The following is a 20,994-nucleotide window of genomic DNA, read 5'->3' as shown; positions in this document are numbered from 1 at the left end:
AATTAATTTGCTGCAATATTTGTATAAAATCAATTCCAAGAAAATGATCTTGTCACTTATGTAAGCAGGTAAGAAAACTGACACAGCTACTTCTTTTTTCCCTCAAAATAATTCCTTTCACTCTAATTTGACTTATGATTAACTAGTTTAAGTGCAAATAATATTAAGCTATATCACGATAGGTTACTGGTAATACAGTGTACGGATTAAATTCAGAGGGTTGCATCGTACCTTTTTTCGCACACTTTATAATGGTTTGCAGAGCATGTATGTAGATATTAATGTGTACATTGGTTTGCTCCAAATACTTTAAGGTTGTTCTTCTTGATGAGACCTAAAGAACATGATGAATGAGTAAATAAACAAACATCTTCCTTAAAAATTTATGTTAGTTTTATGTAAGTGCATGAAAATGAAAGTTTTAGGGTAAGTGTTGAGATTTTGTTTAGTTATCAGTTATATGGCAATGTGGAGGCTAGAGAGTGTTATCTTAAAATTTATTATTACTGCTAACCTTTTCCCCATGGAATGTATGTGTTTGACACAAGTATCACACTTTTCTCCTCCTTCTCTCTCTCTCTCTCTCTCTCTCTCTCTCTCTCTATCCATCTCCTATGTCACCCTCTCTATGTGTATCTCCTCCTCCTCCACAGTCTCTGACCACCTCCTCCTCCCACTCTCTGTCTGTCCACCGCCTCCTTTCCTTTCTCTGTCCGCATGTAGAGTCTCTCTAAGGCATACTGATACCACTCACACAACACACTTCCTTCTCCACCCTGTCTACCCATCTTCTCCTACCTGCCCTCTCTGCCTATCTCATCCTCCCTACTTCTCTCTGTATCCGCATCTGCCCCTCTCTGTCCACCTTTTTCCCCCTCTCCCTATCCAAATAACTTTCCCCCTCTCTCTTCATCGATCCCCTACCCTCTCTGTCTCTGGCTATCCCTCCCTTCCGCACTCTCAATCTCTTTCTTCCCTTCCTCTCTCTGTACACTCTGTTTTTTTTGCCTCTGATGTGTAGGCTGCACTGCAAAGCAGGTAGATAAGGCAGGCAGATACTATTCTGATGCAACACGCATATTGTGTAGGGCAGCATACACAGCAGGGGCTACAAAAAATATGTTTTCGTCCATATCCCCAGTCCTATAGTACCTATGAGGCTCTAACCCGAACAGTGCTGATACTCATGAAGTTTGCTGTTTGGTACCAAATTTAGTTGAAATTGATCCAGGGGTTTAGTAGGTGGACATACATGCACATGTGACGCTTTGTTTGACACATATATTGTACACATCTCCTCCTCACCTCTCTCTGTGTTCACCTCTTCCTCATCCCTACCTCTGTGTGCAGTTCATCCCCCCCCCCCTTCCCTTTCCGTCCATTCCTTTCTCCCCCTCTATCTATCTATCACCACCTCCCCTTCTATGTCTGTCCATCCCCTCCTCACTTAACTCTGTCCACCTCATCCTCTTCCTTTTTCACAGTCAATCTACTGCCCCCTCTCTCTGCTCAGTTTTGCCCATTTGCATATCTAGACCCTGCAAAACTGACAGATAAAACAGGCTGACTCTACTCCCGCAACACACTTGTTGTACAGGGCAGCCTGCACATCAGGTACTAGAAAATTGTGTTTTTTTTTTCCCTGACATGTAGGTTTTCCTGCAAATCAGCTTGCTAAAAAGGACCGATAATACTCTAAAATGACATGCCAGGTGTGCAGGGCAGCCTTCATGTTGGGTGTGAGAAAGCTGTTTTTTGCCCTTGAGATGCAGGCTGCCATGCAAAGCATGTCCATTTCTCGCCCACCCACCCCTGCCTCTTTGACAATTTCATCTCTCTAAGGCATGCTGATACCACTCACACAACACACTTCCTTCTCCACCCTGTCTACCCATCTTCTCCTACCTGCCCTCTCTGCCCATCTCATCCTCCCTACTTCTGTAAGTGTCCATCTGCTTCTCCCTTCTCTCTCTGTCCATCTCCTCCTCCCCTCTCTACCTGTCCATATCCCCCTCATTTCTCTCTCTCCTCCTCCTCATCCTCTCTGTCCATTTCGCCCTCCCCTTCCCTTTCCATCCATTCCTTTCTCCCCCTCTATCTATCTATGATTATAAGGCCGTTGCAGCATCCCTGAATATGGAAGTTAATAGGAATATAAAAAAAGGGAGGAAGGTTTATCTGTTTAGCAAGAGTAATAGAAGGCAGATTTCAGACTACCTAACAGATCAAAACGAAAATTTCTGTTCCGACACTGACAATGTTGAGTGTTTATGGAAAAAGTTTAAGGCAATTGTAAAATGTGTTTTAGACAGGTATGTGCCGAGTAAAACTGTGAGGGATGGGAAAAACCCACCATGGTTCAACAACAAAGTTAGGAAGCTACTGTGAAAGCAAAGAGAGCTTCACTCCAAGAAAATCCTAGGAAGTTCTGGTCTTACTTTAAATCAGTAAGTGGCTCAAAACAGCATATCCAGACACTCCGGGATGATGATGGCATTGAAACAGAGGATGACACGCGTAAAGCTGAAATACTAAACACCTTTTTCCAAAGCTGTTTCACAGAGGTTCCTTCTCTAAATCCTCGCACAAACAAAAAAAATGGCTGACATCGAAATAAGTGTCCAAGGAATAGAAAAGCAACTGGAATCACTCAACAAAGGAAAGTCCACTGGACCTGACGGGATACCAATTCGTTTCTACACAGAGTACGCGAAAGAATTTGCCCCCCTTCTGACAGCCGTGTACCGCAAGTCTCTAGAGTAACGGAAGGTTCCAAATGATTGGAAAAGAGCACAGGTAGTCCCAGTCTTCAAGAAGGGTCATCGAGCAGATGCGCAAAACTATAGACCTATATCTCTGATGTCGATCTGTTGTAGAATTTTAGAACATGTTTTTTGCTCGCGTATCATGTTGTTTTTGGAAACCCAGAATCTACTCTGTAGGAATCAACATGGATTCCAGAAACAGCGATCGTGTGAGACCCAACTCGCTTTATTTGTTCACGAGACCCAGAAAATGTTAGATACAGGCTCCCAGGTAGATGCTATTTTCCTTGACTTCCGGAAGGCATTCGATACAGTTCTGCACTGTCGCCTGATAAACAAAGTAAGAGCCTACGGAATATCAGACCAGCTGTGTGGCTGGATTGAAGAGTTTTTAGCATACAGAACACAGCATGTTGTTATCAATGGAGAGACGTCTACAGACGTTAAAGTAACCTCTGGCGTGCCACAGGGGTGTGTTATGGGACCATTGCTTTTCACAACATATATACGAGGGCCGTTCAGAAAGTAACCTCCGGTTGATTTAAAAAAATACACCAAGTTAAATAAAAATATTTTAATATATACATCTTACAACTACATCTTTGCACTATTTTTCTACATAGTCTCCATAGCGATTGAGGCTCTTATCGTATCTCGTCACAAGCTTTGAAATTCCTTCTGCATAAAAATCACCAGCCTGTGACCGCATCTTTGAGCTCTTCGTCGTCATCAAACCGCTGTGACCCGAGCCATTTCTTCAAATGCATGAAGAGGTTATAATCACTTGGCGCCAGGTCTGGGCTGTAAGGTGGATGGTTGATAACGTCCCACTTGAAGGACTCAAGAAGGGCCGTTGTTCTGCGAGCAGAGTGAGGACGGGCGTTATCGTGCAAAAAAACGATACCGGAAGTCAGCATACCACGGCGTTTGTTCTGTATAGCCCGTCGTAACTTTTTTATTGTTTCACAGTACACGTCTTGATTAATGGTCGTACCACGTTCCATGAATTCAACCAACAACACCCCTTTGGCATCCCAAAACACCGTTGCCATCAGTTTTCTGGCAGAAAAATCTTGCGAGGCTTTTCTTGGCTTGGTAGGCGAATTTGAATGTGCCCACATCTTTGATTGTTCTTTTGTCTCAGGGTTCACGTACTTAATCCAGGTTTCGTCACCAGTCACGATTCTGTTAAACAATGGTTCTCCTTCATCCTCATAACATGACAGAAAGTCTAATGCAGAGGCCATTCTTTGAGTTTTGTGGTGGTCAGTAAGAATTTTGGGCACCCATCATGCACAGAACTTACGGTAACCCAATCTTGCTGTCACTATCTCGTACAAGAGAGTCTTAGAAATGTGTGGAAAACCAGTAGACAACTCCGACATTGAGAAACGTCGATTTTCACGAACTTTTGCATCAACTGTCTGAACGAGTTCGTCAGTCACCAATGATGGTCTACCACTCCTCTCTTCATCATGAACGTTTTCTCGTCCACTTTTAAATAAACGTACCCATTCACGGACAACTCCTTCACTCATAACTCTTGGTCCGTACACGGCACAAAGCTCACGATGAATAGCTGCTGCAGAATATCCTTTGGCTGTAAAAAACCTTATGACAGCATGCACTTCACATTTGGCGGGGTTTTCTATTGCAGCACACATTTCAAACTGCCACAAAAACTAAACTAGCGCAGGTACGACATTCACTCGACCACGGCTTGATGCCGACTGACCTGTTGAGTGCGTGAACGCACAGATGGCGTCGCTACTCCCCCCACAACCTGCACTGTGACCAATCAGAGGTTACTTTCTGAACCGCCCTCGTAAATGACCTAGTAGATAGTGTCGGAAGTTCCATGCGGCTTTTCGCGGATGATGCTGTAGTATACAGAGAAGTTGCAGCATTAGAAAATTGTAGCGAAATGCAGGAAGATCTGCAGCGGATAGGCACTTGGTACAGGGAGTGGCAACTGACCCTTAACACAGACAAATGTAATGTATTGCGAATACATAGAAAGAAGGATCCTCTATTGTATGATTATTTGATAGCGGAACAAACACTGGTAGCAGTTACTTCTGTAAAATATCTGGGAGTATGCGTGTGGAACGATTTGAAGTGGAATGATCATATAAAATTAATTTTGGTAAGGTGGGTACCAGGTTGAGATTCATTGGGAGAGTCCTTAGAAAATGTAGTCCATCAACAAAGGAGGTGGCTTACAAAACACTCATTTGACCTATACTTGAGTATTGCTCAACAGTGTGGGATCCGTACCAGATCGGGTTGACAGAGGAGATAGAGAAGATCCCAAGAAGAGCGGCGCGTTTCGTCACAGGGTTATTTGGTAAGCGTGATGGTGTTACGGAGATGTTTAGCAAACTCAAGTGGCAGACTCTGCAAGAGAGGCGCTCTGCATCGCGGTGTAGCTTGCTCGCCAGGTTTCGAGAGGGTGTGTTTCTGGATGAGGTATTGAATATATTGCTTCCCCCTACTTATACCTCCCGAGGAGATCACGAATGTAAAATTAAAGAGATTCGAGTGTGCTCGGAGGCTTTCAGACAGTCGTTCTTCCTGCGAACCATACGCGACTGGAACAGAAAAGGGAGGTAATGACAGTGGCACGTAAAGTGCCCTCCGCCACACACCGTTGGGTGGCTTGCAGAGTATAAATGTAGATGTAGATGTCAGTAAGACAGACCAGTATCGCCACACAACATGCCTGCAGTGCATAGCTGCCTACATGCAAGAGGCTGAAAAAAACAGTTTTTCATCAATAGCTCCAGACCTATGTGAGTTGTATCTCCCTCCCCCTTTCCCCCGAGTGCCAATACTGGTTTTTTAATTAAGCTGTTACATACTTAATTTTGTTGAAATTGATTTATTGGTTTAGGAGAAGATGCTGGACATATGTACATATATTCTGCCATTATATATTATTCCTAGTTGTTACTGACCATGTGATGCTGTGGCCCAGCCTTGTTAAATGGAAAAGAAAGAAAATGGAAAGCACACATTTCTACTATGAATGGGAATTGGATATTATTGGATATCTGTCCTAATCCCCTCCACACACACCTCTTCCTCCCACCTCCATCTATGTCTATTTCCTCTTCCCCATCTGTTTCTCCATCTCCTCTTCCTTTCTCCTCTCTCTTTCCATCACTTCCTGTCACCTTGCTCTGTCTATCACCTTCTCCCCCCTCTCTCTGTCCATCTCCTGCTTTCTGTTTTCTATGCTCATTTGCTTCCAATCCACTGTCTATATCTGTCCCCTCTCTCTCTGATCTGGATCCTTGTTTGCTGTTATTGCAACAATGTTCCTGTTTGCTAACAATGTTTAACGCATTTATTTCAGTACCCTGTAAAAATTTGAAGTAAATCGATCACGTACTTTCTGAGATTTTTCTTAACAATATTTCCCATATATATATATAAAGACCAAATATGTCTGCTTGTGTCTGTATATGTGTGGATGGATATGTGTGTGTGTGCGAGTGTATACCCGTCCATTTTTCCCCCTAAGGTAAGTCTTTCCGCTCCCGGGATTGGAATGACTCCTTACCCTCTCCCTTAAAACCCACATCCTTTCGTCTTTCCCTCTCCTTCCCTCTTTCCTGATGAGGCAACAGTTTGTTGCGAAAGCTTGAATTTTGTGTGTATGTTTGTGTTTGTTTGTGTGTCTATCGACGTGCCAGCGGTTTCGTTTGGTAAGTCACATCATCTTTGTTTTTAGATATATTTTTCCTACGTGGAATGTTTCCCTCTATTATATATATAAAAACTAGGTATATAAAAATTCATGTATTTGAATGAAACATTGTGTCAAAATTTTGAAGAAGTTGGTGAATAACTTTTGGAGATATAAGATTTTGAACTAACATTTACATTTTTAAGATTTCCCTTATAACTATTACACATATGCTTATACACTCCTGGAAATGGAAAAAAGAACACATTGACACCGGTGTGTCAGACCCACCATACTTGCTCCGGACACTGCGAGAGGGCTGTACAAGCAATGATCACACGCACGGCACAGCGGACACACCAGGAACCGCGGTGTTGGCCGTCGAATGGCGCTAGCTGCGCAGCATTTGTGCACCGCCGCCGTCAGTGTCAGCCAGTTTGCCGTGGCATACGGAGCTCCATCGCAGTCTTTAACACTGGTAGCATGCCGCGACAGCGTGGACGTGAACCGTATGTGCAGTTGACGGACTTTGAGCGAGGGCGTATAGTGGGCATGCGGGAGGCCGGGTGGACGTACCGCCGAATTGCTCAACACGTGGGGCGTGAGGTCTCCACAGTACATCGATGTTGTCGCCAGTGGTCGGCGGAAGGTGCACGTGCCCGTCGAACTGGGACCGGACCGCAGCGACACACGGATGCACGCCAAGACCGTAGGATCCTACGCAGTGCCGTAGGGGACCGCACCGCCACTTCCCAGCAAATTAGGGACACTGTTGCTCCTGGGATATCGGCGAGGACCATTCGCAACTGTCTCCATGAAGTTGGGCTATGGTCCCGCACACCGTTAGGCCGTCTTCCGCTCACGCCCCAGCATCGTGCAGCCCGCCTCCAGTGGTGTGGCGACAGGCGTGAATGGAGGGACGAATGGAGACGTGTCGTCTTCAGCGATGAGAGTCGCTTCTGCCTTGGTGCCAATGATGGTCGTATGCGTGTTTGGCGCCGTGCAGGTGAGCGCCACAATCAGGACTGCATACGACCGAGGCACACAGGGCCAACACCCGGCATCATGGTGTGGGGAGCGATCTCCTACACTGGCCGTACACCACTGGTGATCGTCGAGGGGACACTGAATAGTGCACGGTACATCCAAACCGTCATCGAACCCATCGTTCTACCATTCCTAGACCGGCAAGGGAACTTGCTGTTCCAACAGGACAAGCACGTCCGCATGTATCCCGTGCCACCCAATGTGCTCTAGAAGGTGTAAGTCAACTACCCTGGCCAGCAAGATCTCCGGATCTGTCCCCCATTGAGCATGTTTGGGACTGGATGAAGCGTCGTCTCACGCGGTCTGCACATCCAGCACGAACGCTGGTCCAACTGAGGTGCCAGGTGGAAATGGCATGGCAAGCCGTTCCACAGGACTACATCCAGCATCTCTACGATCGTCTCCATCGGAGAATAGCAGCCTGCATTGCTGCGAAAGGTGGATATACACTGTACTAGTGCCGACATTGTGCATGCTCTGTTGCCTGTGTCTATGTGCCTGTGGTTCTCTCAGTGTGATCATGTGCTGTATCTGACCCCAGGAATGTGTCAATAAAGTTTCCCCTTCCTGGGACAATGAATTCACGGTGTTCTTATTTCAATTTCCAGGAGTGTATATTGGATGTGACATTCCAGTAGGTATATAAAACATGCACATGTTCGAATGTAATGTTGTCCAAAAATGTGAAAGGAATCATTGAAGAACTTTCAGAGACTTAAGATTTAAACAAACGAACATTTACATTTTTATTTATATAGATTGTAGAGAATTATAAGTCTATTTTTACCAGTTGCAGATACAGTTTGTCATTGGAAATGTTTAGTTGTATACTTCAGGTGACCTAATTGTAGTTTCAGATGTTTTTGCATTGTGTAACATATCTGCATAACAGTGACTTACAGCGTAGTTGTTAAAACAAATCATAAGACCCTGTAAGATGTAGTCATGAAGTATGAATTATCACTCCAAATAATTCAAACTATGACCTTGAAACCTGCTGATGATATTAGTCTTCCTCTACATGCTCATCCTCCAATGTAACACTTTTTTCATAATGCTGGATGACGTGGTGGAAACCTTGATTGTAGAAGTCTGCATTTTCGTACTGTAGGGAACATTCCACCTCTAAAATAATTTCATCATCATTTTGGAAATGGGTCTTTTGTAATGGTTTCTTCATCAGAGGAAAGAAGAAGAGGTCACTGGGTGTCACAGCAGGAGAATATACAGTGATGAGGCAAAATTTGATAGCCCAAGGAAGCAGCATGTGTGTCAGTCTCCTGGGAAGAATGAGCTGAGACATTACCATGGAACAGAAACACCTCCTTGGAAACTTTCGATTATGTTTAATTTTGCCAACCTCCAGTGACCCTGTCAAGAAATTGTGGTAGTATGCTCTACTGCCCCTTATGAACATTATAACTAAGATCACAACAGACCCAAAAAACACTCAGCATCATATTGTCCAATGAGTTGGGCCTTTTTCCTTTTTGGTGGTGCTGAAACCACATGTTTCCACTGTTTGCTTTGCTTCTCTGTCTCAGAGCCATGGTCATACATCCAGCATTCAACCACAGTGGTTAGGCAGATAACTAAATCATCTGGATTGAAACAACTACATCATTTCCGCTACTGCCTTGGTTTAATGGGTTTTTGAATGGGTATGAGCAGTTGATAATGCAGTAAGCAGCAACTTTTATCACATTCAGCACATCCTATGAGATGATGAAAACTGCTATGTGACTGATTTTCACTTTTCCTGCTATCTCCTCAGTTGTGATACACTGGTCTTTGACGACCAGAGCCTCCATGTTTCATGTGTTTCCCAGTTCTTCACAGAAAGAAGATCTGCTGCTTTCTTCTTCATTATTCAGACTTGTTTGACCACAATTGAAATGTCTGCATCACAGAAAAGAAATTACTATATGAGTGACCTGCATTATTTTGTTTGGCTTCTCTAACAATAAGTTGCAATACTGCTGTATGGGGATTCCAATGTGTACCACGATTGCTGACTTGTAGCTGCAAAACAAAGAAAGAATGTATCTTCTTTTGGGATGATATTAAAACTTTGTGATCACTCATAAATATATATTGACAACAGTAGCATGTACATTGATAAAAGTTTAGATATTGTCAATCTTTAAAATGCATCACATTTAAGTAAACTGAGATACTTCACCTTTAAAAAATTTAAATATTACAACAGCTACATATGATATCTCCTAACTCAGTTAAGCGTGTTTCAGAATGTTCGATCACTCTCATATTTTATGTTCCATACAGAAACCAAACCTCTTAATACTGAGTTTGAATCTTTTTTTCATCTTAAAAGAGACAGTTTATAACTTTTAGAAGTGCTTACTCCTTCTTTTGGAGCAGAAGGCAAGGTAGTGTGTGGCTGCTACCAGACAAATTCACAGTTATTATCCGTATCTTGTTGTGACCGTACTGATTGGTGATTTCAGGAGTTACAATAAGTTAGTACTCTGAATGTTGTTTCATCATTTTGTATAAGAACTGTTTGGTCTGGTATACATGTCTGTTGTTTCATTCGATGTGACACTAACTGCACTTATTTTCATCCAATAAGTCATGTAGTCACATGATAACAAGGTTAATTTATCCCCAATGTATTTCGATATTTATTTTACTGTTATTATTTTTATTTGTGAAGCATTGTTACTCAGTTGTAGTAATTAGTAAAGAAGCCCACAATCTACACCTACATTTATACTCTGCAAACCTCTGTAAAGCGTATGGCAGAGAGTACTTCACATCCTATCACATACTTAGGTTTTTTCCATTCCAGCAACAGTTGGAGTGTGGGAAGAATGAGTGCTTAAATGGATCTTGTATGCTCTAGCTAATCTAATCCTGTCTTCATAACTGATAATGTAATTTTGTGAATGACCTTAAACACACACACACACACACACACACACACACACACATTAATGTAAATGCAGCTTACAAACATATGACCGCTGTCTATGGCTGCCGAGGGTACACTGTGAGCAACTGCGCGTGATGGGAGAAGCAGTCTGGCTGGTGAGGGTAAGGAGGGTGAGGTGTGGTGGGAAAGGGAGAGCAGGGTTCGGGGGGGGGGGGGGGGGCAGTAGTGCTGTTTGTGGGAGCAGTCGGGAGAATAGATGTTGACAGGGGGGGAGGGGGGGGGGGTGGAAAAGGAGAGAAAGAGAAGTAAAAAGACTGTGAGTGGGTTGGTGGAGTTATGTGAATGTAGGATATATTGCTGGGAGAGTTCCCACCTGCACAATTAAGAGAAGCTGTTGTTGGTAGGAAAGATCCAGGTGAAGAATCCTTGTGAAACTATCACAAGTACAGTACTAATGAGAAGCTGATAATCTCACCAAATTCACAAATCTAATAGCCACTGCTAAAGTTTTTACCTGTTGTGAACTACATCAGTTTTAACATCCGTTCTTCTAAACTGACACCATTACCTTGCTTAACTCTTGTAACAATATACCATTTCCTCTTACAGATAAGATAGTTTTCTTCTTCTAATTTTTTCAGTATTAATTATTAATGGTAATTTATGCTGGATAAATCAGTGTCAGACTTAACTGCACAACAGCCAAAAAAAGTAATGGTTCCAATTTGATTCAAATGTTTTGTATTTAAAATGTTATTTAAAATGGGAGTAAAAGGATCATACATTGTACAAAATGAAGCAAAATAAAGTAAGCAAATCTTATTGTGGGCATTACGGCATCACTTTCTGACATATAAATTACTAAGGTCAGTCACCCAATACCTATCCCAAAAGCTAGCTGAAATATTATCAAGTGTCAAGATAGGAAAATTAATGTAGGACATATTAGACGAATGGTACACACATTTAAAAGAAAGTGTAAAACATGCAGATGGAAAAGAATGTAACTAGGATATAGATTTTAATAACATATTGGTGTTGCCCAAAACACATAATATTTATAGAAGGAAAATACAGACAGCACTTGAAATCTCCACATATGAGTGCAATTTCAATAGCACAGCCACAGTGCACAATGAATTTAAACAACTTTGTTGGCATGACAACAACAATGTTTTGATAATACCCCCCCTCCCGCCTCTCTTTCAGTATTTACCCAACAATATTGGCATTCTGGAGATTTTCACACACAAACTCTACTTCTTTTTTTGTATTAAAAAAAATAACTTTTGTAAGCGCACACAAGATCCCAGCAGAGAGGTCAAAATATAAAGTTTGAAGAGGAAAGTAACAATTCAGAAGACTTCAGCATCAATGTATTAAACAAATCAGCAGAAAGCATAGCCTAGAGTGACATACATTAATCAAGGATAAAGTGAACAAGTAATTTAGTACAATGACTATTGAAATAAAGCATTGGAGAGTTCAAATAGGTCCACAGGTTTCGTGATGCGTGCTTAGCAATCAGCTCTATGTGTGGCACTTAAATGCAGCTCTGATTTATATAATTTCTACTGTTCAAGTATGTAATGATTTACAGAATGAAATTTCACTGTGCAGCACAGTGTGCACTGTTATGAAATATCGTTTCTCCCAGGCATGTTAATCCTGCAAGATATGCAGGAGAAGTTTGGAAAGTAGTAAAGAAGTGCTGCAGAAGGGAAGCTGTCAGGGTTGATCTGCAAGAGTCGTGCCTGAATTACTTAGTTGATAAGAGCATTCCTCATGAAGGGTAAAGCTCCTGATTTGAGTCCCAGTTTTAATCTGCCTGGAAATTTTATATGATGATTTGAATACATCATTGAATAATTATAATTATATGTTATGATGATTCAGTTGGATGTATTTGAGCATGCTATATTTTCCATGTGGCAGTAGTGCATTACAAAACAAAATAATGTGTTGGGCCAATCACAATAATCAATGAAAGTGTATGCTAATGGAAAAAGGAGATTTATTAGGCATGCAAATGAAAAAGAGACCTACCTGAACTGACTCTTGAAGAGAGTTGTTCTGTTAACACACAATGTAGCATTTATTAAATATCCATAAATGTTACCAACAATAAGTTTCTTGTATTTTTCAGTACTCTTAGAATGTTTCTGAAATCATTATTCTAAAATATCACTTTGGCAGAACATTGAAATTGAAACTAAGAGCTGTGTATTGCCAATCATTGACTAGCCAGTAAGTCATGCCATACGACACTCAGGCTGTAGCAGTATTCCATGATTGTACTCCATTTTACAGACAGAAATCTGTATTTTTGTAGATCATTATAAGCTTCTGCCCTGTAAGATGTGTATTTTGAGGTGAACAGTATTAGACTTGCAATTTCACAAGGTGCAATTCATACACTGCTTAATTTTCAGTAATTATGTAGGGTATATAATGTAATCTCAGTGTACATCTGTCAGCCTATATTTACTACTAAGATGTGTACGTATGCAACATATCATTTTGACTGTGCAGGAGAAGCTAGAAAGTACTGAGCTGCCACATGTTCAGGAACACTTAGAGAAATGGGAAGAGCAAATGTTGGCTGAATTTCCACATCGAAAAGTTAAGACTTTGGTTACAGATATTAGTGGCAAAACAGTTTGTGTTACAAGATTTTTCCGAGCTCTTGCACCACCAGGTAAATGCCAATGTTTGGATATCACGCATAGTAGATTTTGGCTTTTATACTTGTGTGTTTAATCATAAATTCCTTCATGCACTTGCACCTGCACAAGCATAGTACAGTAATTTGTCTACATGACTAGGAATATCCCAAAATGAAATTATAATCATTTTTAAAATAATTTTGCTCTTTGGTAGCAGACCACTTAATACTGACAATAAAGTGAAACATGTAAAAATGGATAAGGTTTCATATCATATAGATTCTTTGTCCTGAAAAATGGGAAATTTTTAACAGAAAAAGATCAGTTTCAAGAAGTAGGTAGATATTTCACCTTGGAATGTGGGTGAAGGTAAACAGAGCTGGACAGTATGAAATAAAAAATTATTACACATGTGGTGATTATTGTCTGCCAAACATTACCTTTGTCACCAACATGTACTATGTGACTATGTTCCCTGATTTCAGTCTGTGTTACTTCATGTCACTCTGTGCATGTGTTTTTGTGTCTGTAATATTCAACTAATATAAAATATTTTTGCATTTAGCCATTTCAGTAGTTCTCTTATCCAACTATTGATGACAGTGACTGAATTAACCACATTAGTGACCCCACATTTCCATGCATTATATTGACGATTGTATGTTCTGTGGCATCGTTTGTTATAATCAATGGATTGCCTGAAGTCCAGTGATCTGCATTCCATGCTATCCATACCAACTTTAGACTTCGACTGTGAAGCCCAAGAGCTAACACTGATGCAAGAGGCACATTCATCTACACAACACATGATGGATTTAACTTATCCCAGACCTCAATGGCAGAGACATTGTACACCATCTGCTTCATTCACTCCATGTTATGCTGACCCTAGTGTGCCCAGTATCATTATTATGTGCCTATGAAACCTGACATTATCATGTATTGTGTAAATGTGCAACATGCATCACCACCAGTGTTTCGTGGTCAGCATACATCGGATTGCTACCCACACACTATACCACAGTGTGTCATATGACCACCAGATCCACTCTTTGTGCATATTCCACCATACTCTCTGTCACTTACAGCTGGCACATTCACACCGGTCAGCCCCATGCATGTGCCATCCATTCCACAATGCTTCCAAGGTTTTCATTGTCCCCCTTTCCCCTCCCCCACAGAGACACTGGGCAACACCCTGTACCAGAGACTCACTCTGCATGCACACCTACTGCCACTCTTTTGGACGACCACGTTCATCTCTTCCACACTGGCCGACCACGTGTCGACTGCATCATGCACCTTGTGTGGCTGCCGCCTTGCCTTATCCACTGGGACCTCAGGCAACGCATCGATCTGAACACAGACCCTGCATGTCGTATTCAATCGAGATTGTAGTTCTGCCATTGTACAATCCTCCCCATCACTGTCTGTGCCTCATGATTCGTCAGCTCATCTTTCGCTTAACAGCATGTTTTTATTGGCTGACTCCTGAAACTGCTGCTGCTGCAGAAAGACAAACCAAAGATGTGGTTTGCATTGGTAGACAACAGCCATAGCATCAGCACCAATGACACATACTTCATCTGCACATCTACAGTGCCTCATCAGTGATTTGGTGCTTTGCTCTCCCACCCATCGTACATACATCACTGCTCAAACTAGTGTTATTGAACAGCTGTCACATGCTCCTGAAGAGGCCATTCATCATATGACTTGTGATGAAGATCTGGGACCCCAAACTCTGTCACAACTCTGGTGCCAGTTGCAGATCCAAGTTGACTCTGTGATCGTGCCAGACATTGCACTGTGGACACTGTGACTTGTCAGACATCCTCATCAACTACAGTTATGGCTCCTTTCATTCTAGTCTGACCCTCTGGATATCAAACTTTCCCTCGTGGACCAAGTGTTCTGGATCATCTGCCATAGACAGCTACTGCCACTGCCCAACACCTTTGGTTATTTTGATGCCAAAGTTGCCAACAGCACTCTCCCCCTCTACGCAACATGTGATGGGTTTAACCTTTCCCAGTCATCAATAGCAGGAACAGTGTACAACACCTGCTTCATTTACTCAAGGTCATGCTATCCTTCCACCTGGGTAGCAATGATTGGGTGGGAGTATGCTTGAAGAGTGTGTGTGACTCAGTGCAGTCATCTGGCAATAACCTGTGTGCAATGCCTCTACTGGATTGCTGACAGACACTGATTCCAGCTCAAGCCAACACCAAACACATGGCACACTTCCATCAAAGCTCAACAGAGGCAAACATAATACCTGCAACACCTCTCACCCAGTCTGCCCACTCTGCTGGTTTCATACCATGTTTTTCAATCCAGCAAGGAAATGCCATACATCATGTGCATCCCCAAACTTCACTCTTGGGCCAGTGTAGGTGCCCCTGTGCCCAACAATCCCACACAGTGCCTTGTCAAACATCTTCCACTGAGTGTTTGCTCCGACTCAAGTGAGAGATTCTGCATATCTGACCACATTTTTAAGATTCAAACTCATGCTATCCTCAGCTAACAAGTCTCAAATCAGCATGGTTGTGGCAGCTGACCTCCAATCTACCTTATGCCAGGCCTGAAATTTACGTGGACATTTCATGTCACCGATATCAATGGACCGGTGCTTGGTATGGACTTTCTCAGACACCAGTTTATCTCCATGTATCCAGACAGCATCTCTACTGCATGATGCAAATGGCTCATGTATATCAGGCACATTCGGCCATGTTGACTCCACCACTGCAAGCTCACAGGATGCCAGATGTTATCAGTATACAGGATCAAGCCCTTATGGACATTGAGTGTGTGTGACTCAGTGAAATCATCTGGCAATAACCTGTGCACTGCTTCTACTGGATCACACCCCCAGCCCAACTGAGCCCTTTGATGAAGAGGCAACAAGTGATTCTCACTCCATCTCATGCTCCAAAAGCACTAACAGTGAATCATCATGCAGTGTGTGTGACGACAACTCTCCATCATTTGACACTTTCTGACTACACCTTCAGACATCACCATGTGCAGTGTTTACACTCAACATCATGGACCATTGCACTGATGATCTGTCCATCAAAATTTGTGATGACCCATATTCGTGTTCACCACTACTCCCACCACCCATTCTGGCACAGTGGTGACACACATCACATTGCTTAACACCTTAGAGCTGCCCACCAATGCAGAGGAGGCTCGAGTATCAGCCAGGTTCTCCATTAGTTTATTTATCCAGAATTAGCTACCTACCACACTACTTAAATGACTGTGTAGCCTTTTCCCACAGTGATGAGTTTGTTTGGTGAGGTTTCCATCAAATTCAAATAACTGACATTCACTCAAGGTTATGTAGAATAACTCAAATGTCTGCCCACTTTTAATTTAAAACTTTATCATCCCCAAAGACACTGGTGCAATTTCAAGCTTTTTATTAATAATTTTCAGGGGTAGTAAAATGCCTGTTTATCATCAGATAACAAAAGTTCTTTACGAAATATTAAATATTGATTTATTTCCTAAATTCATGTAATGAAAACATTTGACAATTGTAACTTCAATATAAGAAAAAGTGCTAGTAACTGTAAAGATAACATGTTGAGCTGCACACAGGCATGATGAAAAGCTTTCGGCCAAAACCTTATTCAGAAAAGGAAACACACACACACAGTCATTCACACTCAGTCAGCACACCTCATGCACATGACTGCCATCTCTGGCAGCTCGGACTGGAATGTAACTGTCACATTGAACAAAAGCAGCAACCTGGAAGGGACAGGGAACAAGGAGGAATAGCAGGGTACAGGTAGAGGGAGAGAAGAGCATTGTATGGCAGAGCATGCAGGGACTAGATGGGGGCATGACAAGGTTTCCACCAGGCACAGCATCGGAAGGTTATGGGGCAGGGAGGTGGGGAGGGGAAGGGGGGGGGGGCAGAGAGTGGAAAAGGGGAAAGACAGGTGGGTGTGTTGACAGAGGTCAGTGCACAATTAGGTTGAGTGGATGTGAATAGAGAGAAGATAATAGATCAGAGGGGGGTGGAAACTGTGGGATGGAAGGTGCGAGGGCAGTAAGTTACTGTAGGTTGAGGTCAGGATAATTCCAGTAGTGGAAAATGTGTTGTAAGGATAACTCCCATCTGTGCATTTCAGAAAAGCTGGTGGCAGAGAGGAGGATCCAGATGGCACAGGTTGTGAACCAGCCATTAAAATCAAGCCTATTATGTTCAGCAGCATGTTGTGCCACAGGGAAGTCTACTTTGCTGTTGGCCACAGTTTGTCTGTGGCCCGTCATCCTGGTGGACAGCTGGTTGATAGACATACAAATATAAAAAGTTGTGCAATGATTACAGCTGAGCTGGGATATGACATGTCTACTTTCACAGGTGCCCTGGCTTCTGTTCAGATGGGATAAGCTTGGTGCAGGACTTGAATAGGAAGTGCTGGGTGGATGGATTGGGCGGGCCTTGCAGCTGGGTCTTCCACAGGTATATGATTCCTGTGGGGGCACTCCTTTGTAGCTGGTTCTTTTGGGTGGTGGGACGATTGGGGGTGTCTGGGGAAACAACACTAGAGATTTGTTTGTGGAATAGGTCTGGAGGATGATGCCTGTTTGTGAAGGCCTTCATGAGACCTTCAGCGTACTGGGCAGTGGAGTCCGTCACTGCAGATACGTCATTCTTGGGTGGCTCTGCGAGAGGGATTGTGTGATTTAGAAGGGATGACAGATATCAAAATGCAGATGCTGTTTGTGGTTGGTCAGTTCACTATGGATAGAGGTGCAGATGGAGCCATCAGAGAGAAGGGGGTCAGCATCCAGGAAATTGGCATACTGAGTTGAGGAAAACCAGATGAAGCAGATGGGAGAGAGGTGGAGAGTCAGTGGAGGAAGTGGTTGGTATAATTGATGCAAGGCTAGATATTTGGCAGTTGGTTGGAGGTATTGTTCAGTGAGGGCCAAAATTATTTCCATGGGGGCACAATAACCAGCTACAGTAGGGCATCATGGCTTCTTGTGTTTTTTGGGTTTTGAGTAGAATGCAGAAGGTGCGTATGTAGGGTATCATAGGGGCGAAGTGGAGAATGGATTCACAGGAGAGGTTCTGGGAAGGGCCTAAGGCTTTAAACAGGGGTTGGAGGTGATGTTGGACTTCTGGGATGGGATCAGTCTAGCAGAGTTTAGAGGTGGAGGAGTCAGATAACTGGCAAAGGCCTTCTACCAGTTAGTCACTACAGTTCATAATGACAGTGGTGGTACCTTTGTCTGCAGGCTGAATGATTAGGTCAGGATTTGTTTTGAAGTTGCGTATGGCAGTACTTTCATCTGCTGAATGGTTGGTGTTTTTTGGAAGAAACCTGGGGAAGGGTGGTGAGGCCAAGTCAGATGTAAGGAATTCCTGGAAGGTGACCAAGTGGTAGTTAGGAGAGAGGGAGGAAGGGAGAATCACAGTTGGATGGTGCTATGAAATGGGAGAGGTAGGGTTCAATGTTGGGATTTGGTTGGAGGAAACAGTGGCAAAGAAGAATTGCCATTGCAGGGATTGGGAAAAGGAGAGTCTTTGACAAGTCCAACGTGGTTAAATTTGGGTATAGGGCTGAGGTGAGACCTTTGGACAGGCATGAAACTTCTGTGGAGCTGAGTGCTTCAGTGCAAATGTTAACAACCATTTTCCAGAAATTCTTCGGCTCGTGATTTGGAAAGGTCAGTATATAGGGTCTGGGTGCTATGAGGGGCTCGTAAGGAAAAGCACTGTGGGTAGGATAAAGATTGGAGAGTGGTACCGTAAGGCGACAGTAGAATGCCAGCAGGTTGGATAAGTTATGGAGGATGTGTCTGGAATTCTTCTCCAGGTGCTCGAGAGCAAGGGATTCAATTTCAGAGATATGTTGTATGTGGTAGGGATTGTACAGTAGCAGTATCTTGCAAAGGGAGTAGAAGCAATACTGAGATGCCTGTACCATGGAGATGTGTTTTTGCAGTACCAGGTTCGTGAGTGCCACAGACTGGTAGAATCTGAAAAGATGAAGGTCATTGTGAAAGGAGGGGTGGGATTCAGAGAGATGAATTTCAAGGTTAGGTCATTGTGGGGGATTCTGTGGTTTAGGCAGTGTTTAAGGAAGCAGATGTGAGATTGGGTTTTAGCTCGACTAAGAGGTACTTTTCAGGACTGGTGCAGAAAGATGAAGCAGTGTTCCATTGTGGCACAAATGGCATAGGGGGAAATGAATGTGTTAGATGGAAAATTAAAGAGATCTTTGGAGATAAGAGAACGACTTGTATGAATATCAAGAGCTCAGATGGAAACCCAGTTCTAAGCAAGGAAGGGAAAGCAGAAAGGTGGAAGGAGTATATAGAGGGTCTATACAAGGGCGATGTACTTGAGGACAATATTATGGAAATGGAAGAGGATGTAGATGAAGATAAACTGGGAGATACGATACTGAGTGCAGAGTTTGACAGAGCACCGAAAGACCTGAGTCGAAACAAGGCCCCCGGAGTAGACAACATTCCATTGGAACTACTGACGGCCTTGGGAGTGCCAGTCCTGACAAAACTCTACCATCTGGTGAGCAAGATGTATGAAACAGGCGAAATACCCTCAGACTTCAAGAAGAATATAATAATTCCAATCCCAAAGAAAGCAGGTGTTGACAGATGTGAAAATTACCGAACCATCAGTTTAATAAGTCACAGCTGCAAAATACTAACACGAATTCTTTACAGATGAATGGAAAAACTAATAGAAGCCAACCTCAGGGAAGATCAGTTTGGATTCCGTAGAAACACTGGAACACGTGAGGCAATACTGACCTTACGACTTATCTTAGAAGAAAGATTAAGGAAAGGCAAACCTACGTTTCTAGCATTTGTAGACTTAGAGAAAGCTTTTGACAATGTTGACAGGAATACTCTCTTTCAAATTCTAAAGGTGGCAGGGGTAAAATACAGGGAGCGAAAGGCTATTTACAATTTGTACAGAAACCAGATGGCAGTTATAAGAGTCGACGGACATGAAAGGAAGCAGTGGTTGGGAAGGGAGTAAGACAGGGCTGTAGCCTCTCCCCGATGTTATTCAATCTGTATATTGAGCAAGCAGTAAAGGAAACAAAAGAAAAATTCGGAGTAGGTATTAAAATCCATGGAGAAGAAATAAAAACTTTGAGGTTCGCCGATGACATTGTAATTCTGTCAGAGACAGCAAAGGACTTGGAAGAGCAGTTGAATGGAATGGACAGTGTCTTGAAAGGAGGATATAAGATGAACATCAACAAAAGCAAAATGAGGATAATGGAATGTAGTCGAATTAAGTCGGGTGTTGCTGAGGGAATTAGATTAGGAAATGAGACACTTAAAGTAGTAAAGGAGTTTTGCTATTTGGGGAGCAAAATAACTGATGATGGTCGAAGTAGAGAGGATATAAAATGTAGAATGGCAATGGCAAGGAAAGCATTTCTGAAGAAGAGAAATTTGTTAACATCGAGTATAGATGTAAGTGTCAGGAAGTCATTTCTGAAAGTATTTGTATGGAGTGTAGCCATGTATGGAAGTAAAACATGGACGATAAATAGTTTGGACAAGAAGAGAATAGAAGCTTTCGAAATGTGGTGCTACAGAAGAATGCTGAAGATTAGATGGGTAGATCACATAACTAATGAGGAAGTATTGAATAGGATTGGGGAGAAGAGAAGTTTGTGGCAAAACTTGACCAGAAGAACGGATCGGTTGGTAGGACATGTTCTGAGGCATCAAGGGATCACCAATTTAGTATTGGAGGGCAGCATGGAGGGTAAAAATCGTAGAGGGAGACCAAGAGATGAATACACTAAGAAGATTCAGAAGGATGTAGGTTGCAGTAGGTACTGGGAGATGAAGAAGCTTGCACAGGATAGAGTAGCATGGAGAGCTGCATCAAACCAGTCTCAG

At 42.7% G+C, this 20,994-nt stretch overlaps 1 protein-coding gene across 1 annotated transcript in view; it reads left to right on the top strand.

Moving 5' to 3' along the window:
- The window catches only part of LOC126251758 (coiled-coil and C2 domain-containing protein 2A), a 606,935-nt gene that overhangs the window by 509,236 nt on the left and 76,705 nt on the right, over positions 1–20,994 (top strand). The window contains exon 21 of the mRNA XM_049952374.1: positions 12,932–13,097. Within this exon, the coding sequence (XP_049808331.1) occupies positions 12,932–13,097 (166 nt within the window). The remainder of the gene's footprint in view (positions 1–12,931; positions 13,098–20,994) is intronic.

Source organism: Schistocerca nitens, chromosome 4 (assembly GCF_023898315.1).
Source record: "Schistocerca nitens isolate TAMUIC-IGC-003100 chromosome 4, iqSchNite1.1, whole genome shotgun sequence".
NCBI lineage: Eukaryota > Metazoa > Arthropoda > Insecta > Orthoptera > Acrididae > Schistocerca > Schistocerca nitens.
Note: the sequence above shows the minus strand (reverse complement) of the source record. Positions and strands in the feature narration are given on the sequence as shown.